The 26,086-nt window shown below is 39.0% G+C and overlaps 1 protein-coding gene across 2 annotated transcripts in view; it reads left to right on the top strand.

The window, feature by feature from the left end:
* The window catches only part of EXD2 (exonuclease 3'-5' domain containing 2), a 57,421-nt gene that overhangs the window by 26,598 nt on the left and 4,737 nt on the right, over positions 1-26,086 (top strand). For both annotated transcript variants that reach the window (XM_005686013.2, XM_013967252.2), the window contains exons 3-7: positions 11,124-11,380; positions 18,278-18,404; positions 23,288-23,619; positions 24,798-24,904; positions 25,149-25,284. In XM_005686013.2, coding sequence (XP_005686070.1) covers positions 11,124-11,380; positions 18,278-18,404; positions 23,288-23,619; positions 24,798-24,904; positions 25,149-25,284 — 959 coding nt within the window. The remainder of the gene's footprint in view (positions 1-11,123; positions 11,381-18,277; positions 18,405-23,287; positions 23,620-24,797; positions 24,905-25,148; positions 25,285-26,086) is intronic.

Here is a 26,086-nt window from a genome sequence, read left to right as displayed (position 1 = left end):
AATGTCCTTATTTTGCTTTTGATCTTTGAAGATATTTTCACTGGATACAAAATTCTAGTTTAGCAGCTTATCAGTTTCAAGGTCACTTTCCACTGTCTTCTGGCTTCCATTGTTGCTGTTGCAAGTAACTGTCTGTCTAAATGTTGATTCTTTATACGTACTCAGATTTTTTGTAGACACTTTTAAGATCTTTTTGAATTGCTGATTCTGAAGATTCACTAATAATCTAAGAGAGACTTAAGTGTTGTCGTCTTTCTGTATTTCCTGCTTGGGATTCAGAGAGATATCTGGATATAGTGACTGGTGTTGTACATCAGTTCTGAATTCTCTTTGAAGGCTGCCTTCCCTGTTTTTTCTTCTCTTCCTCCTCTTCTCACCCCTCCTCTTTCACCTCTTCTTTCTTGTTGAAATTTGATCAGCTGTATTCTGAACTTTTTTGCTCTCTGACGTGTCTTGTAATCTCTTTTATATTAAACATGTCTTAATCTCTGGATTTATTCTGCACAATTTCTTCAGGTCTATTTTTCAGTTCTCTTTTTATTTCTTTCATTTTGTCTAATCTGCTATTTAACTTACTCCTTGAATCTTTTTTTAAACTTTTATTGTGAAATAAAACACATCAAGAAAAGTGCCTGAAACAAAAATATTAATATAATAGCTAGATAGTTTATCTAAAGAGAACAGTGTGTAACTGGAAACTAGGTCAAGAAACAGTATTTACTAGCACCCCAGAAGCTCCCCTTGTGGCCCGTTGTAATCATTGTCCCCCCCACCAGGGTTACTGTTATCTTGATTTTATGGTATTTACTTTCTTGTCTTTCTTTATACTTTTACTACTTAAACATGCATCCCTAGACACTATAGTTAAGTTTTGTCTGCTTTTAAAATTTAATGTAAATGAAAATATCTAGTATGTATTTTGTGTCTGGCTTCCTTTGTTCCAAAATTATGCTTGTAATGTTTATCCATGTTGTGTGTGACTGTGATTTCATTACCATATGTCCATTGTGTGAATGTATCATGATTGATTCATCCATTTTAATGTTGATGAACTTTTGGGTTGTTCACGGTTCGGGGCTGTTACGAAGAATGCTGAAGTGAACAAATGCACTTATTTTTGGGTATACAGTATTTATGAGTGGAGTCCTGGGTCTTGGAGTTTTATGTATATCTTTAACTCTTATAAATAATGCTAAATTGTATTCCAAGATGGTTTTAACTAGTTTACCGTCATCCGTAGTAATGAATGTACCCGTTGTTTTCAGCCATTTTCAGAAGTGGTTCTAAAAATTTAACTTCTCACTAAGACTGTATGAAAATTGCCTTTGTCCAATATCCTTGTCCACATCTGGTACTGTCAGATTTTAAAATTTTAGCTCTTTTAATGGATGTGTAGTAATATTTCATTGTGTAGTAATATTTTAATTTGCATATCCCTGATTAGCCCTGAGAGTGAGCATCTTTTTAAAAACTTTCTATTGATCATTTGGATATCTTTTTTTAATGGAATACCTGTTTAAGTCATTTCCCTCCTTTTTTTATTTAATCAAGTTTTCTTTTTCTTACTGATTTATAGGCATTCTTTTATATTATAGTTATGAACCCTTTGTGAGTTAACTGTGTTATAAATGTCTTCCCCCATTCTATGGATTGCCTTTACATTCTCTTAAAGCTTGATGATCAGAAAATCTATATAGTGCTGTATAACAAGCCTTATCTCTCTAGTCATGAGTATACTCTCCTATATTATTTTCTTGGAGTTTTATAGTTTTAACCTTGCATATTTAGATTTTATACTCTATCTGGAATTGAGTGTGTGTGTGTGTGTGTGTGTGTGTGTGTATGATGTGAGGTATAGTTGAGTTTCATTTTTTATCCTCATGGATATTCAGTTGTCCTAGCACCACTGGTTGAAAAGATAATAATTTTTCTCACTGCCGTGCAATGCTACTTTACTATCAAACAAGCATCTGTATATGAGTTGATCTATTTCTGGACACTCTAGTAATCTAATTTTCTATTCTTCCACCGGTGGTCACAAACTGTCTTGGTTATGGTTGCTTCATAATGACTCTTGATAGATGTGACAGCAAACTTCCTCTCTTTTTTGGCCTGACCTTAAGTTCTCTGACCAGAGATTGAACCTGTGCCCCCCTGCAGTGGAAGCACAGAGTCTTAACCACTGGACCTCCAAGGAAGCCCCAGCAAGACTTTCTATCTTGGTATTTTCCCAGAAGGTCTTGGATATTCTCGGTCCTTTGCATTTCCTTAAATATTTTAGAATCGACTTTTTAAGCTCTCCCAAAGAAAAATTCTTGATATTTTGATTGCATTGGATCTAATAGATCAGTTTATGAGGAATTGACCTTATTCTAATATTGAGTTTTCTAATATAAAAATATTTATTTTGATCATTAACTTCTCTTAGTAATGTATTTGTAGTTTTATGAGATTTAATAAATTCTATTACAAGTGAAATCTTAAAAGATGTTGTTTCTGATAGATAGAAATGTCATTTTATTAAAGAACTTAACTAAACCCACTTATTAATTCTAATTACTTGTAGATTCTTTTGGATTTCTGTGTAAACTGTTATGTCATCTGTGAAGAGAGAATTTTCTTTCCAGTCCTTACACTTTGTATTTTTTTTCCTGCCTTACTGTTCTGGCCAGGATCATAATAGAGTACTCAGTATGAGTGGTGATAGTAGGCATCCTTGATTCATTCCCTATCGTAGAATGACAGCTTTCAACATTTTCACATTGAGTATGTTGGTTGCATAGCATCATCAACTCAATGGATATTAGTCTGGGCAAACTCTGGGAGATAGTGAAGGACAGGGAAGCCTGGCGTTCTGCAGTCCATGGGGTCGCAAATAGTCGGATATGACTTAGCAACTGAAGACAACAAATGTTATCTGTAGTAAGGTTTGTTTACAGATTGAGTGACTGAGTGAGTGAGTGAGTGAGTGAGTGAAGTCGCTCAGTTGTGTCCGACTCTTTGCGACCCCGTGGGCTACCAGGCTCCTCCGTCGATGGGATTCTCCAGGCAAGAATACTGGAGTGGGTTACCATTTCCTTCTCCAGGGGATCTTCCCGACCCAGGGATTGAACCTGGGTCTCCCGCATTGGAGGCAGACGCTTTAACCTCTGAGCCACCAGGGAAGCCCTGTTTACAGATTAAATATATTCAATTCTATTCTTGGTTTCTTTTTCTTTTTAACTTATTTGGCTGTACTGGGTCTTAGTTGTAGCACTCAGGATCTTCCTTGCAGCGTATGAGATCTAGTTCCCTGACCAGGGATCAAACCTGAGCCCCTGCATTGGGAGCAAAGAGGCTTAACCATGGAACCACCAGGGAAGTTCCTACTCTTGATTCTTAAGCGCTTTTATGTTGTTTTGTTTTTCTAGTCGCTTGTGTGATCTTAGTTCCCTAACCAGGAAGTGAACTCAGACCCTTGGCAGTGAAAGCATGGAGTCCTAATCGCCAGACTACCAGGGAATTCACTAGAGGGTTTTTTTTTTTTTTTTTGGAAGAATGAAATGTTGTTGGAGCAATATAGATGGATCCAGAGGATACTAAGTCAGACAAAGGCAGATATTCTAGGATATCATCTAATATGATACAAATGAATCTATATACAAAACAGAAATAGATTCACAGACATAGAAAACAAATCTGTTTTTTGTTTAACAAAGGGAAAAGGGGGTGGAGGAGGGATAAATTAAAAGTGTGGGATTAACAGATATAAACTGTTATACATAAAATAGATAAAAAACAAAGGTTTATATATCTTGTAATAACCTATAATGGAAATTAATCTGAAATATATATATAACTGAATCACTTTGCCCTACACCTGAAACTAACAATTTTATAAATCAATTATATTTCAGCTTTTTAAGTTTTTAAAAAATTCTTTTTTAAGTTTTTTTAAAATCATGAATAGTTGTTGAATTTTATCAAGTGCCTTTTCTGCATTTCTTAAGATGTGTATGTGGTTTTTCTCCGTTAGTCTGTTGTTGTGATGAAATACATTAATTTTTAAATTCCTGGAATAAACCCAACTTGGTCATGATGTCTTATTCTCCTTATACGTTGTTGCTGATTTCATCTTGCTAGTGTTTTTTAAAAAATCTATATTCATGAGTGATACTGGCTTATAATTCTACTTTCTAGAAATGACCTTGTCAGATTTTTTTTTTCCTTGTCAGATTTTGACTAAAGTATGAGGCTGGCTTCATACAGTAGGTTAGGGCTGTTCATTATTTTTGTGTTCTCTGGAAAAGTTTGTGTAAGATTGTCAATTCTTTTTTCCTTAAATGTTTGATTAAAATCTACTGGTGAAACCATCTGGAATTTTCTTTTAAAGGAGGTTTCTGAATTATGAATACAATATTAAGATAGTTTGGAGGCTATTCATATTTCCTATTTCTTCATGTCTATTTTGATAAATTATATTTTTCATCTAAATCTGTCTTTTTTTTTTCAAAATTTTAAATTACAGACGTATACTTGTTTATAATATCCTCTAACAATTTTTTTTTCCTATCAGTGGGATATGTAAGGATGGCTCCTTTTTCATTTTTGACATTGCTTATTTGCTTCTCTCTTTTTTCTTGATTACTCCTTCCATGTGTTTATCAATGTTATTAGTCTTTTCAGAAAATCAGCTCTGGCGTTGTTGGTCTTTATTGTTTGTTTGTGTTCTATTACACCAATTTGCGCTGTTCATTATTTCTTTTCTTCTACTTGCCTGAGTATAATTTGCTATTTTCCATCTATTCGTCAACCTACTCTAATCTGACATCCTATCATACTGCTGCACTGAAAGTGATGAAGTTGATGGCTTTCTTGTTTTCCAATTCAGTGGACACTTATTTGGACTCATGTTATGCTAGCTCTCCAGGGCATCTGTGTAATTGCTGCATGAGACATTCTCTCTGGCTTTCCTGCCATCAGTTCAGTTCAGTTCAGTTGCTCAGTCATGTCCGACTCTTTGTGACCCCATGAATCTCAGCACGCCAAGCCTCCCTGTCCATCACCAACTCCCGGAGTTCACTCAGACTCATGTCCATCGAGTCAGTGATGCCATCCAGCCATCTCATTCTCTGTCGTCCCCTTCTCCTCCTGCCCCCAATCCGTCCCAGCATCAAAGTCTTTTCCAGTGAGTCAACTCTTCTCATGAGGTGGCCAAAGTACTGGAGTTTCAGCTTTAGCATCATTCCTTCCAAAGAAATCCCAGGGCTGATCTCCTTCAGAATGGACTGGTTGGATCTCCTTGCAGTCCAAGGGGCTGTCAAGAGTCTTCTCCAACACCACAGTTCAAAAGCATCAATTCTTCAGCACTCAGCTTTCTTCACAGTCCAACTCTCACATCCATACATGACTACTGGAAAAACCATAGCCTTGACTAGACGGACCTTAGTTGGCAAAGTAATGTCTCTGCTTTTGAATATGCTATCTAGGTTGGTCATAATTTTTCTTCCAAGGAGTAAGCGTCTTTTAATTTCATGGCTGCAGTCACCATCTGCAGTGATTTGGGAGCCCCCCAAAATAAAGTCTGACACTGTTTCCACTGTTTCACCATTTATTTCCCATGAAGTGATGGGACCAGAAGCCATGATCTTCGTTTTCTGAATGTTGAGCTTTAAGCCAACTTTTTCACTCTCCTCTTTCACTTTCATCAAGAGGCTTTTTAGTTCCTCTTCACTTTCTGCCATAAGGGTGGTGTCATCTGCATATCTGAGGTTATTGATATTTCTCCCGGCAATCTTGATTCCAGCTTGTGTTTCTTCCAGTCCAGCGTTTCTCATGATAGACTCTGCATATAAGTTAAATAAGCAGAGTGACAATATACAGCCTTGACATACTCCTTTTCCTATTTGGAACCAGTCTGTTGTTCCATGTCCAGTTCTAACTGCTGCTTCCTGACCTGCATACAGATTTCTCAAGAGGCAGGTTAGGTGGTCTGGTATTCCCATCTCTTTCAGAATTTTCCACAGTTTATTGTGATCCATACAGTCAAAGGCTTTGGCATAGTCAATAAAGCAGAAATAGATGTTTTTCTGGAACTCTCTTGCTTTTCCCATGATCCAGTGGATGTTGGCAATTTGATCTCTGGTTCCTCTGCCTTTTCTAAAACCAGCTTCAACATCAGGGAGTTCACGGTTCATGTATTGCTGAAACCTGGCTTGGAGAATTTTGAGCATTACTTTACTAGCATGTGAGATGAGTGCAATTGTGCAGTAGTTTGAGCATTCTTTGGCATTGCCTTTCTTTGGAATTGGAATGAAAACTGACCTTTTCCATTCATGCCATCACACTCTCCTATTTCCTATCTTACTGGTCTTTCCTCTGTTTAAAAAAAATTTTGTTTAATTTATTTTTATTTTTGGCTGTGCTGAGTCTTTGCTGCTGCGCAGGCTTTTCTCTAGTTGCGGTACAGGGCTTCTCATTGCAGTGGCTTCTCCTGCTGTGGAGCACGGGCTCCAGAGTGCATAGGCTTCAGTAATTGAGGCACATGGGCTCAGCAGTTGCAGCTTCCAGGCTTCAGAGCACAGGCTCAATAGTTCACAGGCTTAGCTGCTGCAAGACATGTGGAATCTTCCTGGACTAGGGATTGAACCCATGTCTCCTGCATTGGCAGGCAGATTCTTTACCACTGAGCCACCAGGAAAGCCCCTAGTCTTCCTCTTTTTCCTTTTCTGATCCCCCTTCTACCTCATATCTAAAAATTGAGATGGCTTATGCTTGGTCTCTTCTGTACCCACCCCAGTTCAAACTCAGATGCCTATAAGGTCCAGATAGGAAATGTCAGTGAATGATGTAGAGAGATTGTTTTGCACTTTTGAAGGCATAAGAATAGTTTTCAATTTCATAAAGAAATATGTTCCCTTCCTTTTTTCTTTAAACACAAGGTCTATGATCTATTTTCCATTTTCCTAGTTTTGATAGGGACATGGACTGAGAAACATTTCTCTGTATTGGAGAAACAGTGGTTTACAGCTACAATGATAAATGGGAAATGACAGTTGGCTTCAGTGTTGAGAAGACATTATGATGAATTAGAGAATTTGTGCTTTATGTAAATGAAGAAGCTGCTGTGCAGTTCAAGCCAAGTGTTGCCAGATTGTCCAGTTCTTTAAAAAGAAACTTAACATAATAGATTTTTTAAAATGTGAGCTCCACTAATTTAAAAGTTCTGACACTGTTTTTAAAGTGTGGAGACCAAAAAAATCATATTAAACATATCTGTGGGTCAGCATCTCTAACTTGTGTCCTCTATATTCTTTTTCTAAGGGATCTCATGTAATTTTGTGGCTTTAAGTGTCATGATAAGCTGAAGACTTTCAAAATTAGAACTCCAGCTCTTTATATCCATCTATCTACTTGAATCCTCCCTTGAATGTCTAATAGTCATCTCAGACTTAATATGTTCCTAACAGAGCTCTTGATTTTTCTTCTCACGCTTGTATTATCCCTAGTCTTCTTCACCTTTAAGATTAAAATCAGAGAGACATCCTCCCCCTTACAGGTTGTCTAACAGAAGTGACATGATTGAAAGTCAGACACAAATAGGCAGTTATAGAATGTTAAGTTTCTTTATTGGCAAAATATATGGAAATTCAAAGAAGCAGTTATAGAAAGCAGGAAATAACACAGCATTCTCCCAGATAGAGGTATGTGTTTCCAGATTCCCCCGAGTTACCCATGGTGATGTGCAACTGTGGATAAATCCTGTACAAAATGAGGATTCTTCCAGCTTTAGAAGCTATTATTGCCTTTCTCCTGGAGGCAGGGGATGGAGATGTTAAATATCTTTCCGACCCCTGACTCCTGCCTGATTTTTTTCTGGAGTCTCTGGCTATAGACAACCTTGCTTAACAGATGCAAATAATTAGTGTAATAAAGACTGAATGAAGTGAAGGTCATTTTCCCAAGAGCATCCCTCTGCAGGCCTAGAAGTCACCTCCCTTTTCCTTACTATTAACCCTTCCCTTCCATTTAGGAAGTATTACCAATGCTAGCTCTGAAATAGATTTTGCATCGTCTACACGTTTACATCTCCTCTAATTCCTTTCTAGTCCAAGCCTCAAGTATTTCTTATCTGCACCTTTGCAATGCCTCCTGACCGGCCTCCCTACTTGGACTCTTATATACCTACGATCCCTTCTCCATTGAGTTAGCAAAGTGGTCTTTTAAAAATGCACGCTTGATCACCTCAGTTCCCTGCCTAAAAGCCTCCACTGCATTGTATAAAACCAAAGTGTCTTAGTTATGTGTTCTTAATGACTCACCTTTCGCCTCTCTCAACATCTCTCATTTTGTCTCCTATTCTCTTCCCATCCTCTTTCTTACTACTTTCCAGCCTCATTGGGCCTTCATTCTGTTGCCCGAATGGACAAGTTCATTCCCTCAAAGCCATGGTCTAATCTAACTGATTCATTAACCCCACAGAGGGGGTGCTCAATGTGCATGCACGCTAAGTCGCTCAGTCGTGTCCTCTTTGCCACCCTATGGACTGTAGCCCACCAGGCTCTTCTGTCCCTGGATTCTTCAGGCAAGAATGCGGCAGTGGGTTGCCATGCCCTCCTCCAGAGGATCTTCCCAACCCAGTTATTGAACCTGTGGCTCCTGTATTGCAGGCAGATTCTTTACTGCTAGTTAACTTTGTTCCAGCCTATAAATATGGTTTCGGATTTTTCTTTGCTCCCTGCTGCCATCGTGGGGTCATTTAAAGAATCACAGACTTTTCCATAATCTCTAAACCAATTCTAAGTGAATCACTGAAATATAGAAAAAGTGTTAGAAATTTTGTTTACAATGATTGATGGCATCATCCATTTAAAATTTTTGCTCGTATGTGTATTTAATAACATCTATATTCTGAAGGAGATCAACCCTGATATTTCTTTGGAAGAAATGATGCTAAAGCTGAAACTCTAGTACTTTGGCCACCTCATGCGAAGAGTTGACTCATTGGAAAAGACTCTGATGCTGGGAGGGATTGGGGGCAGGAGGAGAAGGGGACGACCGAGAATGAAATGGCTGGATGGCATCACGGACTCGATGGACGTGAGTCTGAGTGAACTCCGGGAGATGGTGATGGACAGGGAGGCCTGGCGTGCTGGGATTCATGGAGTCGCAAAGAGTCGGACACAACTGAGCAACTGAACTGAACTGATATCATTAGTATAGTACCACATTTATACGATTTAAAATGCATGTGTATATTTATTGTGTATGTCCCAAATGTTTTTTATGAGTTGACCAATCCAGAAAGAAGAAAAAAGACAGTGACCACTGGATTGCATAAGACTAACAAAATTAAAATATGGCTTCTTTTTTTCCTATTAAATATAGCATTGGTAAACCAAGAATTTCATTGTTTTCCATGGGTAGTAACTGATGTCAGGGCAAAAAGATGTTGGCAGAGGATGAAATAGAAGAAATTAAAACTAGATAGCTTATTCTTTATGTCAAATTGACTCTGCTAGAAGCATTATTCTTCCAGTTATACATTGAGTATAAATTGGGTACCTATTGGAATCATAAACATTTGGATTCCTAGTGGAAAAACCTTAATTATCATTCAGTAGATCTTAAACACAATCCAGAAACAGTACTAAAAAGATAACTTATCTATCTGTTTATTTACTGTATTTTAGACAGTGGAACTTGATTGAAAAGATTTTCAAAGATCCCTGGCCTTAGGAATTAGCAGTGCTAACGGAGAAGGCAATGGCAATCCACTCCAATGTTCTTGCCTGGAGAATCCCAGGGGCAGGGGAGCCTGGTGGGCTGCCATCTCTGGGGTCACACAGAGTCAGACACGACTGAAGCGACTTAGCAGCAGCAGCAGCGGTGCTAAATATTAGAAGTGGAGATTTTCTACTTTTTCTTGGAGAAACCTGATGTTATACATTGAGGGAATTATGTACTAATTAAAAAAAGGTGATTTGGCCACATTCAGGTGAATATTATAGAACAGGAACCAGTAGTTGAATTTCTTCTAGATCTTTTAGACTTTGGCTGAGCCCCAAGAAACAGACACATTGGGCGTCAAACTGACCTGCTTTCATTTGAGGATGTGGAATAGCCCTCATTGATAAAGCAGTGCCTGAGAAGGGAACTCCTAAAGCTTTTGTGAGTCAAACCATGGTTTTACTTAGCATAGAAGTAGAAGCTGAAGATGCAGTCCCTCCTAATTTTATGATTCCTGGTCTAGACTATTTGTTCTACATTCTACAGATTGGGAAATTCAGGTTCCAGTTCTGCCTTTGCCCCAGTTTCTCCGTGTTTAGGCAGTTTACCTCATTTGTAGCCCTTACATTTCTTCTCCTGAAGAATGAGGATTGAAATTTATCGAATGCTTAACTTGGCTTCCGTGGATAGCTTTAGGGGACCTTGAATTAATGTGAATTTTGTATGTAAATTTTTCTAGGAATAATTTCCTTAGCTGTAAGCATTTTCTCCAGTTTATCTATTACTTCAAAAAAATTAAAACTAAATCAGTTAATATGTAAAGTTATTTTCATCTCTTAAGATATAAGAATCCTAGCTTATGCTCAGTATACATTTTTATGAACAGCTTATGAACATAAAATGCTGAGAAAGCACTTTGTGCTACAAGGATTTATTATATTGGCAGGTACCCATTTCTTGTTAGTATTGTATTTCCTGCCTCTTTGTGAAAATCAGATCTACAGCCAGTGATGCCCTATAAATGAGTCAGTTTACAAGCATGAACGTTAAAGAGTCTAGAAAATGAAGAATGTATTCTCATTTGGCACTCATTTCCTTAGCTTTTTAAAACCAATGTGTCTCACATGACTCTGCCAGTGTGTGTGTCCCAGTGCTCTTCCAGGTCAGCTGGTCACTATTTATGGCCTGCTCATATTTTAGGCTCATATTTGGGCCCTCAGTAACCTGTTTAGGCTGCTGCTTCAGAGTCCATTGCATTTGTTAGCAAAGGCTCATCCTTAGGTTTGAGCCAAACTGGTCAGCTCTTCTCTTTGGGAAGTCAAGGGAGTACCTCTCAGACGTTTTTGTCACAGTGTCACGTTGTTCTTGGTGCTGTGCTGGAGTGTGAGCTGTGGCCCTGTTTTCCTCTGTTGCAGGTAAATTCGGAAGGCAAAGCCAGTCCTCTGTCACTCCTTCAGATGGCCTCTCCAAGTGGCTTCTGTGTTTTGGTTCGCTTGCCCAAGCTGATCTGTGGAGGAAAAACACTACCAAAAACATTATTGGACCTTTTGGCAGACGGCACAATTTTAAAAGTCGGAGTAGGGTGTTCAGAAGACGCCAGCAAGCTTCTGCAGGATTATGGCCTCATCGTTAAGGGGTGCCTGGACCTCCGATACCTAGCCATGAGGCAGAGGTATGGTTTGTATGAACACTTGGATTCCTGTAGCTGTGGGGTGAATATTTTAGCAAAAGTTGTAGGTTGCTGCTACTGCTGCTAAGTCACTTCAGTCGTGTCCCACTCTGTGCGACCCCAGAGACGGCAGCCCACCAGGCTCCCCTATCCCTGGGATTCTCCAGGCAAGAACACTGGAGTGGGTTGCCATTTCCTTCTCCAATGCATGAAAGTGAAAAGTGAAAGTGAAGTCGCTCAGTCATGTCCAACTCTTAGTGACCCCATGGACTGCAGCCTACCAGACTCCTCCGTCCATGGGATTTTCCAGGCAAGAGTACTGGAGTGGGGTGCCATTGCCTTTTACTGAGATTCAATAATGAAGCCTCTAAAATACTTTAGAAGCTTAGAGGCATCTAAGATGCCTATTGAATTTGTGAGGAAATTTTCCACCTTCTGAGAAAACTTTAGCTACCTAGAACTGGTCTTTTAGTGAAACATTAATAAGGTGTCTCTCTCTATAAGCTACAGGTTGTAAACTGATGAACTCCTTAGGCAAATTAGAGTTGCAGATTTTTCTTTTTTTTGGCCTGGTGGTGTCATCTGACCTCAGATATGCAGATGACACCACTCTTATGGCAGAAAGTGAAAAGGAACTAAAAAGCCTCTTGATGAAAGTCAAACAGGAGAGTGAAAAAGTTGGCTTAAAGCTCAACATTCAGAAAACGAAGATCATGGCATCTGGTCCCATCACTTCATGGGAAATAGATGGGGAAACAGTGGAAACAGTGTCAGACTTTATTTTTTGGGGCGCCAATATCACTGCAGATGGTGACTGCAGCCATGAAATTAAAAGACGCTTACTCCTTGGAAGGAAAGTTATGACCAACCTAGATACCATATTGAAAAGCAGAGACATTACTTTGCCAACAAAAGTCCGTCTAGTCAAGGCTATGGTTTTTCTAGTGGTCATGTATGGATGTGAGAGTTGGACTGTGAAGAAAGCTGAGTGCTGAAGAATTGATGCTTTTGAACTGTGGTGTTGGAGAAGACTCTTGACAGTCCCTTGGACTGCAAGGAGATCCAACCAGTCCATTCTGAAGGAGATCAGTCCTGGGTGTTCATTGGAAGGACTGATGCTAAAGATGAAACTCCAGTATTCTGGCCACCTTCATGCGAAGAGTTGACTCATTGGAAAAGACTCTGATGCTGGGAGGGATTAGGGGCAGGAGGAGAAGGGGACTACAGAGAATGAGATGGCTGGATGGCATCACCAACTCGATGGACATGAGTTTGAGTGAACTCCGGGAGTTGGTGATGGATAGGGAAGCCTGGTATGCTGTGATTCATGGGGTCACAAAGAGTCGGACATGACTGAGCGACTGAACTGAACTGAACTGATGATATTTGGGGGAATTTTAGTATAAGTCCAGAAGATTTAATGTAAAAATCTGTATTTCTAGCTTCTCTTAGGTGATTTGACTACATGAAGTCAGTTCTGGGTGGTAACAGTTGGGTAGCGCTGTCCTCTTTAGATGAGCATGTTTTGTTCAATTTGCCAGAGTCCCCGCCTCTCCTGCTGTAACCCCTGACTCATCCTGATAAACATTTGAATGTACAAACCATGCTTTAGGCCAAAAATGATGAAACCTAATGCTGCACTGAGAGGAAGAAATTGTCCTTTCCCTTGGCATTCTATTATTAGGGAAATTCTACCTTTTTTTAAAGGTATATTTTCATGATTATTTGTGGTCCACGTTTTATTAGTGTGAACTGAAACAGCCCTTATCCCTGACTTTCTCCATGACACTGATACTAAACGTTTGGATGATTTGATAAATCAAGAGAAAGCCTGATTAAAATCTATGTTTATCATAATTTTTTAGTATTAAATGAAATTCTATTTTGGCTTAGTAAATAAAACTCATAAAGTGTCAATTTTTTTCTAGTAATATATTAAAATATTTACTATATAATTTTTTTAGCTCAGTAAAAGTATTTGGAGTCTACCAGCAAAAGCCACTTTCCATCAGGCCTTCCTCCCCTAGCACTGGCTCCCCAGAGGTGCCTGTCATGGTCCGGGCGCGGGTTGGAAAAGAATTTCCAAACATGAGACAGAATGAGAGGAAATAAAGTTTATTAGAGTGGGAGACGCTGTTAGTGGACCAGCTCAAGGGAACCGACGTTGAATGGGGATCCTTAGTTCACTTTTATACCCAGGGCAGGGTACAAGGAGTGGGATGGGGTCTTGCGCGTCATTTGCTGATTGGATGAGGCATGTATACTGGGTGGGGGGAAGAGTTAGGCAAATACCTCCTCCCTATGGGGTAGGAGGGAAGACAGGTTATACTGCTCCATTAATAATTACCTCATGGGGGAGGGAAAGGCAATAAGGGTCTGATTTTTCCATTCCTCCTTTCCAAGACCCTCCTTGGTTTTATCTGCTCTTTTGTTCTTGGGTCACCATAGTGCCCAGTTACTGCTATTAGAGGACGTGTGTATAGCCGCCAGGAATTGACTCTGGAGCAGACTATGTGGGCGGGAGTCCCCATCTTCCTCTTAACAGCTGTGTTACCTTTGGCAAGTTCCTGAGCCTCACTGTTCCTCAGTTCCCTTGTCTGTAAAAAGTAGAAATAGCAATATTCCCATCTCATAGGATTGGTGTGAGGATTGAATGGGTTAAACTATGTAAAGAACTTAGAAATAGTGTTTGACATATAGTCAGAGTGCTGGGTAAATTTCAGTCATCATCCTCATCATTACTACCACCTTCAGCACCATGATCATTCGATTGATTTGTCCTTCCAGATCACTTTCTATCCAGTTACAGCCCTCTTTGTGAGTATATGGGCTTCCCTGATGGTTCAGCGGTAAAGAATCTGTCTGCAATGCAGAAGACGTGGGTTCAATCCCTGGGTCAGGAAGATCCCCTGGAGAAGGAAATGGCAACCCACTCCAGTATTCTTGCCTGAAAAATCCCATGGACAGAGGAGCCTGGAGGACTGCAGTCCATGGGGTCGCAAAAGAGTCAGACATGACTTAGCAACTGAGCACACACTCATGCATTGTGAGTGTATAGAAGTTATAAGTACCCTTGTTTACACAGCTAAATGCAGAATGGCCAAGTGTCAAAATAAAAATTTGGCCAAAGTGGAATATTACTGTAAACTTCTCTAGATATAAGAATGAAGCATTAAGCTTTTTAATTTTTAATGAAATCTTATAAAATTTTAAACATTCTTTATTTTATTATTGAATACTTTAGTAGTAAAATTTTAAATTTTTGACATTATAGTAGAAGAAATTTGACATTATACTTAACGCTTTTAGCTATAGGTTGTCCCTGATGTTGGCTGTAAGAGATTGATACTTTCATTTGACTTTGGAAAGGAACACAAATTTTCTTGGTAACGCTGTCCTCTTTTCTTCATGCTCTCTCTATTTTTATTATATGTTGCTGCTGCTAAGTCACTTCAGTTGTGTCCGACTCTGTGCGACCCCAGAGACGGCAGCCCACCAGGCTCCCCTGTCCCTGGGATTCTCCAGGCAGGAACACTGGAGTGGGTTGCCATTGCCTTCTCCAATGCATGAAAGTGAAAAGCGAAAGTGAAGTCCCTCAGTCGTGTCCAACTCTTCACGACCCTGTGGACTGCAGCCTACCAGGCTCCTCCATCCATGGGATTTTCCAGGCAATTATTGAAACTTGTGTATGATTCTGGAATGTTTCCTAGTGAAACTTTGAAGTGGCAAAGATGGCCTCTTGTTTTTAATTCATCCTCAAAAAATGTGAAGCTTGCCCAAATATGACATTTAAAAAAAGATTAATGACCTAAATGGAATTGAATTAATAAAAACCAAGTGCTGTCTTTCAATGAGGGTAATGATTTCAAAAATTACAAAATACCAAGGCTTGATAAATTGGATAGATGTTAAAAAGATTGAAGTAAGGATTTTCCTGGTGGTCCAGTGGCAAGAATCTGCCTGCCAATGCAGGGAATCCAGGTTCAATCCCTGGTCCTAGAAGATCCCGCATGCCACAGAGCAACTAAGCCTGTAGCCCACAACTGCTGAAGCCCACGTGCATAGAGCCCGTGCTCCCCGACAAGAGGAGCCGCTGCAGTGCGAAGCCTGCACACTGCTGCTAGAGAGCAGCCCCTGAGAAAGCCCGTGCGCAGCAACCAAGATCAATGCAGCCAGAAATAAAATTTAAAAAATAGACAAAAAAGGATAACGTAAGTATTTACTGTCATGGAAGGAGGTCCCCGATGCATTAAGTGATAGAGCAAGTTTCAGTACAAAACCAGAACAAATACTAAAACACTGTATCTGCTCCCCCATCTAGCTACCTCTTTGCTTATCTGTAGAAAGTGTCTGGAAGGGCCACAGCATAACTCACAAGGGTCATTATTCTTGAGGAGTGGAAGTGAGGGGGTGGAGGACTTCACTTTTCACCGATTACTCTTCTCTGTTGTCTGCATTTTTAACAATAAGCATTCATTTCTTTTATAATTACTATTATAAAGGAAAACATGAAAAGATTTTAAAGAGAAAGTACTTTGTTTACCCCAAAGTCTTCATTCCCATCAATTGGACCCTGACCTTATGTATTTCACATAAGTATATCTGGACTTTTTTTTTTAACTTTTTAGTCAGTGCTGCCATTTGGGGGCGATGAAATCCATCAAGTTACTGCTTGTTTTTGTAAGGAAAGACTTCCTTTTCTTTATCATTACAATGATTTCATTTTTCAGAGTAACTGAGGGAGTCCTGTATATACACTGACGGGAACCTCATCTCCTAGCTTCCTCTAAAACTTCTAAGCTCTCCCCTGGTAACCAGGAAGTCAACCGCACTTGTGTAGACTGATTTGTTCTTTTTATTTTTGGACTGATATATTCTTAATTTTACGTTAAACTTTATTTGAACTCTCCAATCTTTGGCTAAGTTAATTTTTTTCGCCTCCCTGCAGCTATTTTAATCAGAAAGTGTTAAAAGAGTAGAGGATTATTTGATTTTATGGTATCTTCACTCCCTCAGTGAAGATAGCCTTATCATATTTTTCAAATTTGAAAAGTAATGCACAAACACTAGCCAATTCAAATATAAAAAATGTAAGGATTTCTGATCGCCCCAAACCCTACAAGAGATAGCATCACTAACATTTGATTAATATTTTTCTACCTAACTCTTTGTGCTTCTTCTCTCTCACATACCTAGAGTCACATACACACATTTATTGTGTACTGTATATATATTAATACAAAGAGTTCATAACATATGTTTTCTTTAATAATTTCTTTTTACTTCGCTAATATGTCATGGACATCTTTTCACATCAATATAGATCCACATCCTTATTTTTAACAGCTATATGGAATTTAATTGCATGGATATTTAACTAGTCTTCTATTGAGGGTGTCAGATTATTTCCAGTTCTTTGCTACTATAAATAGTGCTGTAATGAAGATTGTTTTATGTAGATTTGCCTGAGGATAATTTACTAGAAGTAGAATTATCAAATCACAGAATATTCCTGTTCAAAATTTTGATAGCTAAAAAAGCCTTGACTGTGTGGATCACAACAAACTGTGGAAAATCCTTAAAGAGATGGGAATACCAGACCACCTGACCTGCCTCCTGAGAAATCTGTATGCAGGTCAAGAAGTAACAGAACTGGACATGGAGCAACGGGCTGGTTCAAAATTGGGAAAGGAGTCAAGACTGTATATTGTCACCCTGCTTATTTAATTTATATGCAGACTACATCATGTGAAATGCTGGGCTGGATGAATCACAAGCTGGAGTCAAGGTTCCTGGGAGAAATATGAACAACCTCAGATATGCAGATGATACCACCCTAATGGCAGAAAGTGAAGAGGAACTTAAGAGCCTCTTGATGAAGGTGAAAGAGGAGAGTGAAAAAGCTGGCTTAAAACTCAGCAAAAAACAAAGATCATGGCATCTGGTTTTATCACTTCGTGGCAAATAGATGAGGGGAAAATAGAAAGAGTGACATGCTTTATTTTCTTGAGCTCCAAAATCACTGTGGATGGTGGGTGCAGCCATGAAATTAAAAGATTGCTTGCTCCTTGGAAGAATGGGGAAACCTAGACATTCCTAGGTTTATGACAAACCTAGACAGCATATTGAAAAGCAGAGACATCACTTTGCTGACAAAGATCCGTACTGTCAAACCTGTGGTTTTACCAGTAGTCATGTATAGATGTGAGAGCTGGACCATAAAGAAGGCTGAGTGCTGAAGAATTGATGCTTTCAAACTATGGTGCTGGAGAAGACTCTTGAGAGTTCCTTGGACAGCAAGGAGATCAAACCAGTCAATCCTAAAGAAAATCAACCCTGAATATTATTGGCAAGACTGATGCTGAAGGTGAAGCTCCAATACTTAGGCCACCAGATGGGAAGAGCTGACTCACTGGAAAAGACCCTGATGCTGGGAAAGATTGAAGGCAGGAGAATAAAGGGATGACAGAGGATGAGATGGTTGGATACGATCACTGACTCAATGCACAGGAGTTTGAGCAAACTGGGAGATGGTGAAGGATAGGGAAGCCTGGCGTGCTGCAATTCATGGAGTCACAAAGAGTTGGACATGACTTAGCAACTGAACAACAAACAACATTTATTGACAAACTTTTTCATGAAGATTGAACAGATGTTCAGCTCACAAATTTTAGATTAGACTGTAATTTAATTCTTCATGTTCCACAATACTAGATGTAGTTATTTTTAAAGATCTTCATAATCTGATGGAGGTTAAAATTGTATATACTTTTTGTTTTATTTGATGTAGTGAGATTGAGTATCTGTCATTTGTTTATTGGCCATTTATGTGCCTTTTTTGATTGTCCTGTTCTTGTCCTTTGCCCATTTTTGACACATGGTTTTATTTATTTCTTGTAGAAACAATTTGCTCTCTAATGGGCTTAGCCTGAAATCACTCTCTGAGACTGTTTTGAACTTTCCTCTTGACAAGTCCCTTCTGCTTCGCTGCAGCAACTGGGATGCTGAGAATCTTTCTGAGGACCAGGTACTTCTCTTATCAGAGTAGTTGAAGAGTGAAAGAGTCATTGCTTATAAAGTATAATTAAAAACTCTAAGCCTCAAAATGATATATGTTGGGTGGAAACGCCTTAAAATAGCCTCCTTGATGATACTCAAGATAAATGCTCTATAATAATGTACATGCCACTTGAATAAAAGGGTAAGACTCCCTGTTATATATATATTTTTGAGCATTTACTATATGCCAGGGATTTCAGAAAAATGTAAAATTTTTATCATGAATAAAAATGCATACTTTAAAAAAACAGTGTTATAGGATTTATTATAAGGAACAGCCGGTAGTTCTCCTGCCTTCCTCCCTCATTCTTAATTGCTCTCCCTTCTTTTCAGAGGCAACCAATTTCATTTTTTTCTGATAATTATCATTATATTGTAAAATTGCATATATTACTCTTTCCTTTTCTACATATTATCTTTTGACTTCTTGCTGTGGAAAACAGCAAGATTTAGTGCTCTTGCAATTCCTGTATCCCCATACAGATACTTCTTCCCTCCCCCATGCTCCCAACAGAGGTAAATCGTCATTTTTATCAGATTAATATCTACTTATATTGATATTATTTATAGCTGCTCCACATAGTCAATTGCAGTTAAGTATTTTTCTTATACAACTCTTTGATTTCCCAGGAGTAGTCATTTATATTTTCGTTTGCTTAGTTTTCTGTATACCTGTTAACCATGTCTACTGCAGACTCTCCTCTCTGCTGGTTCAGACACAGTCAGGTAACTTAGTCATTTAAGTTTCCCTTGGAGCTAGCCCTCGTGGAGTCCTTGGTCTTCCTGTTACTTTCAGGACTGGTTGCTCTGTAGCCCTGCCTGCCAGACTCTCATCCTGTTTGTGTTTATCGTCAGAGTGGGAATTCTCTTCACCTCTCTGCTATAGCATGTCCTCTGTTTTACAAATCTTGTGTCCTTTTACTTTCTTGTCCTGGTGGAATACATTGAAAATAGCTTCCTGAGAAAAGGAGAATGAGAAGTTAATTTATGACACGTTGCATGTCTGAAAAGATACTTGTTTCCTCTCTATTAACTGATACTTTGGCTGAGGATAGCATTTTAGGGTGGAAATCATTTTCCTTCAGAACTCTGAAGACAGTGCTGCTTGTAGCTTCCAGTGTTGATGCTGAGTATGTGACTTGTTTTTTCTTCTTTATTCTTAGTTTTAAAATTCATGATGATATACATTAGTGTGAGACATTTTCCCCTATAGTCTTAGAATTCAGTGGACCCTTTCGATCTGGAAACTCATGTCTTTCAGTTCAGGGTATCATTCTCATAACATTTCTTAGGAAATTTCCCTTTCTTTTGTTTCTAGAATTCGTATTGTATGTATATTGGATCCCTTGAGTTAATCTTCTTCTTGTCTTAGTAAAATATTTTCTCTTTGATTTTCCATCTCTATATTTTTTGTTTTATCTTCTGGGAAATTTCAAGTTTATCTTTCAATATGTCACTCACATTTTTAATTATTCCTATTGTTGTAAGAGCTCCTGGTCTTCTCTGAATATTCACCTTTAAAATAACTTTTCATTTTTGTTTAATAATATCTTCTATTATCTTAGAGTATTAAAGGTTCTGAAGGTTTTTTTTTTTTTCCTTCCTGCATTGCCTCCTTTTCCTCTGAATTTCTAATTTTAAATGTTTGATTTGGTCTTTGTCTTTCATATTAAAGATTTTTTTTTTCAAATGTTTAGATCCTTGCCTACCCATTTTTATTTATGAAGGAGACATTAAAGCGCCAATTGAATCAAGTGCCAATTGATGAATGAATAATAAAATACAGTATAGCCACAGAATAGAATATCGTTCAACAGTTAAAAGGGTACATGCTACAACATGGATGAGTCTTGAAAACATTATGCTAAAAAGTGAAAGAAGCCAGTTACACAAGATCACATATTGTGTGAGTCCATTTATATGAAGTGTTCAGAGAAGGCAGATCTGTAGAGACAGAAAACAAATTAGTGGCTGCTTAGGACTGGAAGAAGTAGGGGATGACTGCTAAAGGATAGAAGATTTTTTATTGGGCGGATGAAAATGTTCTAAAATTGATATATGAAGGTTGCACAATTCTGTAAATACACGAAAAATCCTGAGTCATGCAGCATCTCTAAAAGACATTTGGGACAGTTGGAGACATTAGAAGGCAACCGTGTATTATTGTATTTTATCAGTGTTAAAGTGGGTGTGACAGTGGTGTGACTATGTAGGAGAATGTCCTTGTTCTTAGAAGATATGCACTAAAGTATTTAAGGATGAAGTATCATAGTAGCTGCAACTCAATATTGAAATGTGTTCAGCCAAAAGAGAAGGATTTGGTGTATGTATTATAAAGAGATAAAGCACATGTTGACAATTGTGAATGTTAGTTGTCATTCTTTTCTGTAGGTTTGAAACTTTCAAAAGAAAACATTGGGGAGAAAAGGTTAATTGCCACCAAATTTGAAACCAGATTTGTGATCCATATTGTTATGAAAATTCAGAATTTCCAAAGACTCTTATTCATTCAAAATGTTTATTGTTTTTTTTAATTATAAGCATAATGCTTAATGAGATTTTGTAAAATATAGAAAATAATATTTAAACTCAACATTTAAAGAAATGGCATGAGAGCACAGAACATATGGCCAAATTTTTTTGACTAGTGAGTTTTATTATCAGTAACTATAAGCTATAATCAAATGTCGGTCACTGTAAGTCTTTTCTCTCAGGCCACTAGAATCTTCTAGTCTTCTACCCAAGAAGTATAAGCCTACAGCCTATATTCTGGTAGCTGAGTGGAAGGGGTGGTGCTGGTTATCTCATTATTTAATATGTAGATTTTCCCATAATCCCTCTTTTGCCCACTTTGCCCCCAACCTCTGCCACCCCTGATATTACTAGGTCCAGATCCTCTGTGATTTAGCCACTATATAACTTACACTTGTCAAAACCCAAACTCTGTACACTGAGTAAAACAAAGCAGTAATGTGAGTTTACTGCAGTAACTCATGTGACCTGGTACTTCATTTTTTTTCATTGCTAAATATACTTCATTGTATAGATAGACCACATTTGTCCATCATTTGGTAGAGTTTTAAGTTGCTTTCCTTTTTTTAGGCTGTTATGAATAATGCCACTCTGAATATCTGTGTATAAGTTTTTATGTGGCCATACATCTTCAGTTCTCTTGGGTAAACAGCCTACAGTGGAATTACTGAGTCATGGTAACTTTATGTTTAACTGTTTCAGGAATTGCCAAACTATTTTCCAAAGTAACCCACCAGCAATGTATGAGGGTTCCAATTTTCCATATTGTGTTTGATTTGGTTTTAATTTATATTTCCCTAGTGACCAATGATGCTGAGCATCTTTCATGTGCTTATTGGCTAATGTTGTATCCTCTTTGGGGAAATGTCTATTCAGATCCTTTGTTCACATTTTAATTATGTTGTTTGTTTTTAAATTGTTGAGTTTTCACAGATATATGTGTGTGTGTATGCATACATATTCCTTATATATTCTGGATGCTAATCTCTTATCAGATATATAATTTATAAATACTTTCTCCCATTTTCTGCAAATTTTCCTTTCACTTACTTGATGGGATCATCTGAAGCATGAAAGTTTTAATTTTGATGAGGTCCAGTTATCTGTTTTTTTCTTTTATTCCTGATGCCTTTGCTGTCATATCTAAGAAATTATTGCCTGACCTAAAGTCATGAACACTTACTCTTATGTTTTCTTCAAAGAATCATATGTTTTAGCTCTTAGACCTAGGTTCATAATTCATTTTGAGTTAATTTTTGTGTGCGGTCTGAAGTAGGAGTCCAAATTTATCCTTTTGCATGTAGATAGCCAGCTATTCCAGCACCATTTGTTGAAAGTGCCTTGGATTCCTTATCATTTGAAAACAATTTGTTAAAAAAGTATTCTGCACTCTTCACATTCAAACACCTTCTTTTCCTGTGGAAGACTGCTTGCTGACAGATATGTAGATGGTTGAGTCTACGTGGAAAATTTTATCCAAATTTCTTTTTCTAATATTCTGTTCTTTTTTTGTTGTTCTAAAAGAACACACAGAAAAAAGATCCATACTAATAGTGTTATTTACCAGGCTTGATTATTAAAGGTGAATTAAAGGAATTTTAATTAAAATCCTTATATGCTTTGTTAGGAAGAGCTATTAATAAAATTAATAGTTTTGACTACTTTTATTTATGACCGGCTTGCCTGTGCCTAGTTGCTTGAGAGAATGACTTACTGTTGTTAAATACATAAATTCCAGAAATAGACCCTTGTGACTTTTGATCTGAGGTCCACGTTTGAAGCTGTTTTTCTTGTTTTACACATCATATTAGTATGTACAGCAGTTTGCTTCTGATCAGTAGTCACACAGGCCTCTTAATGAATCTTGGTGTCAGTTGTCTTAGGTGATGACCATTTCCAAAGTGAAATTCACATACTAGCTGTCAGACCTGTGATAAGCACCCTACCCCAAGCTGGAAGAAAATCTGTCCAGCAGGTGTGGACAGATAGAAGATAGAATACATAGAAGATAGAAGACAGATAGCAGATAGAAGGAAACTTCACTAATTTATATAGATTAGGAATTTCAAGCATGACTTATTCTAATAAGTCATTATTCTCTCTATGTTACATGAGGATTCATTATACCATTTGATTTTTTTTTGTCTAGTTTGATTTTTTTTGTAATGAAAAGGTTTTAAGGAGTTAGATGGTACCTGAGTTACTGTGCATCTTGAGTTAGAACCTGGAAGTGGTCTCTTATCTTTGTGACTAACTTTGAACTTGCTCTCTCTCTGGTTCGCCTTCTGGATTCTACTGATCTCTGACTTTTCTCTTTAGGTAATTTATGCTGCCAGGGATGCCCAGATTTCAGTGGCTCTCTTTCTCCATCTTCTTGGATACCCTTTCTCTAGGAATTCGACTCTAGAAGAAAACGATGACCACACTGTCTGGAGAAAAATCTTAGAGAAATGTCAGGATGTGGTAGATATCCCATTCCGAAGCAAAGGGCTTAGCCGATCAGGAGAAGAGGTTAATGGGGAAGCAACAGAATCTCAGCAGAAGACAAGAAATAAGAAGTCCAAAGCTGATGGAACGATGCCAGGCAACCACCAAGGGAGAGACCCCAGAAAACATAAAAGAAAGCCCCTGGGAGTGGGCTATTCTGCCAGGTAACTGAGTCGTTCTGTGTCTAGTAGGTTCAGTGGCCCAGCCTGCAGCAAAAGGCATGATGCTTTACCCTGGGTCTGGGAAGAAGGCTTGTGTGGTAAGATGGCAGAGGCTCTCCAAGGATTTTTATTTTTCCTTTCCTTTAAGGACATTTGGAGCTAGCCTTTATTTGTGTGCTTTTCCCTTTTACCCTTCTACTGTTTTATTTTTGAGCAGTGGAAGTGGAAATGAGGAGTGCTTAACCTAGCTTTGCCACTGACCTTGATACAACCTTAGATCTGTATTTCTACTATAGATGAGAAAAGTGAAAGTGTAGTCCCTCTGTTGTGAACCCCGTGGACTGTAGCCCTCCAGGCCTCTCCGTCCATGGGATTCTCCAGGCAAGAATACTGAAGTGCGTTGCCATTTCCCTTCTCCAGGGGATCTTCCTGACCCGGGGGTTGAACCTGGATCCTCTGCATTGCAGGCAGATTCTTTACCATCTGAGCCACCAGGGGGTATAATTATTATTCCTTGCTTGCCTCAGGAGAGCAAAGTAACATGAAGTGCCTCAGACTTTTCAGGAGAAATGAATCATCTGATTTCTTACTCATTTGGCATTTGATTGTTTAGAATGGTATCCAGGCCCTAAACTTATGTTATTCTCTGGTCAATGAGAATTTTCCTGTACAGCTTATGTCTCTATTGAAGAATGATGACTAATAAATACTTTGAAGTGGAAGTTTGGTTCCTCTAAGCAAAATGCCTTTAGGAATTGGATGATTAAATTGAAGCGAGTATTGCATATGAGCCAGAAATAAATCCACAAGGCACTCATTACTTTAGCTTGAATTTTAATTGACTTGGTTTAATCCAGTGATTACAGGGAAGTTTCTTCATGTTCTGTTCCTGCTTGCTTTCATGGTAGAACCATGTAAACACTACCCAACTTACTCCCCAGTTTCCCAATCTATAAATATAAAAACTAATGGTATAAACTAATTCACTTTAATTTCTCTTTCCTAGCCCATTGTAGATGGAGGAATAAACATGGTTTCTCACCATGTTTTTTTGTCCCCCATAAATGTAACATATGACCCTAGTGTTGAATGGCTTGGGTCACTCAGAATATAGGAAGGTAGCTGATACCTTGATCAATAGTTTGCTCCAAATTTTAGATTTCTCTCTCCCTTCCCCCCAGAAAATCACCTCTCTACGATAACTGCTTTCTCCACGCTCCTGATGGACAGCCCCTCTGCACTTGTGATAGAAGAAAGGCTCAGTGGTACCTGGACAAAGGCATCGGAGGTTTGAGATTCAGCCGTCATACTTGATTTATAATTAGGTGCATGCGTGTACTGACTGGAGTGGGCCTAAGGGAGAGGGTTGCGATGCGTAGAAGACAGAGAGCCCTAGACACACGCGGGATGGAGCTGTTCAAAGCCCAGAAATAGTGATCCCTGCCCAGGATACAGCAGAGAACCACTGAGGTGGTGCTTCTTCCCTCAGGGAGAGGTGGGCGGGTGGTCTAACGCTGCCTCTTTCCTCTAAGAGCTGGTGAGTGAAGAGCCTTTTGTGGTCAAGCTGCAGTTTGAACCTGCGGGCAGACCCGAATCCCCAGGAGACTACTACTTGATGGTTAAAGAGAACCTGTGTGTGGTGTGTGGCAAGAAAGACTCGTACATTCGGTGAGTGTCCAGCAGGCTGGGGCTGCCCTCTTGTCTGCCTCTGATGGAAGTTGCCCTTCAGGCCACATGCAGGGCCCTCGGTGGGCTTGGTTGAGTCTGCCCCCTTTCGCTTAGAGACTTGTCCCCAGGGGGCGTCCCAGCATCCCTGAGAGCTTCGACACTCTGCCTGGCCTTGCTGTGGTGGTGCCTGCCACGACCCCTTCCCCTACCGGGGCCAGTTTTTGGTTTCTGGAATGAAACCCTCTTGTCAAAACAGTTTGCCATGAGAGAGTCATTCCTTTTCGCTCATGAAGGAACGGAGACCAGTTCCTTCCGAAGCTGCCTTTCTGTGTCCTTCTGATCCTCCCCTGAGTGGCTCACAGGCTTTGTGACCCTGGGTACATCAGTATCCACGTGACCTGAAGGCACCCTCTGGAATAGTCTGAGATTATTATGTGTCAACATCCCCAGGCAATAAAGGTGACGTTACCACTGGGCCCGGTACCCAGACACCTAGGCTTTCTCCTGGCTACTGAAGTGTGGTAACTCACTTGGCTCCTATCTCTTCTTGCAAAGTGAGACAAATAGTTGTGGCGGGCAGCAGTTTTCCCTGAGAGCTTAGTTCTCCCTAGAAGACAATGATGGACTTTGATGAATAACCAGGGAAATAATTTGAGAGTATGGGAGTCTTCAGATGAAGGAAATGGGCTCTTACAGGTCACCAGGCTTCCAAAATTTCGGGAGTAGCAGTTACCTGCTGCGTGCTTTGAGAGAGTTATTTTCCAGATGTTAAAGGCCATTGGAATTTCTTTTCATTTCTCAG

The sequence above is a fragment of the Capra hircus genome, chromosome 10, assembly GCF_001704415.2.
Source record: "Capra hircus breed San Clemente chromosome 10, ASM170441v1, whole genome shotgun sequence".
Taxonomy (NCBI): Eukaryota; Metazoa; Chordata; class Mammalia; order Artiodactyla; family Bovidae; genus Capra; species Capra hircus.
This window is presented reverse-complemented; position numbering and strand designations above follow the sequence as displayed.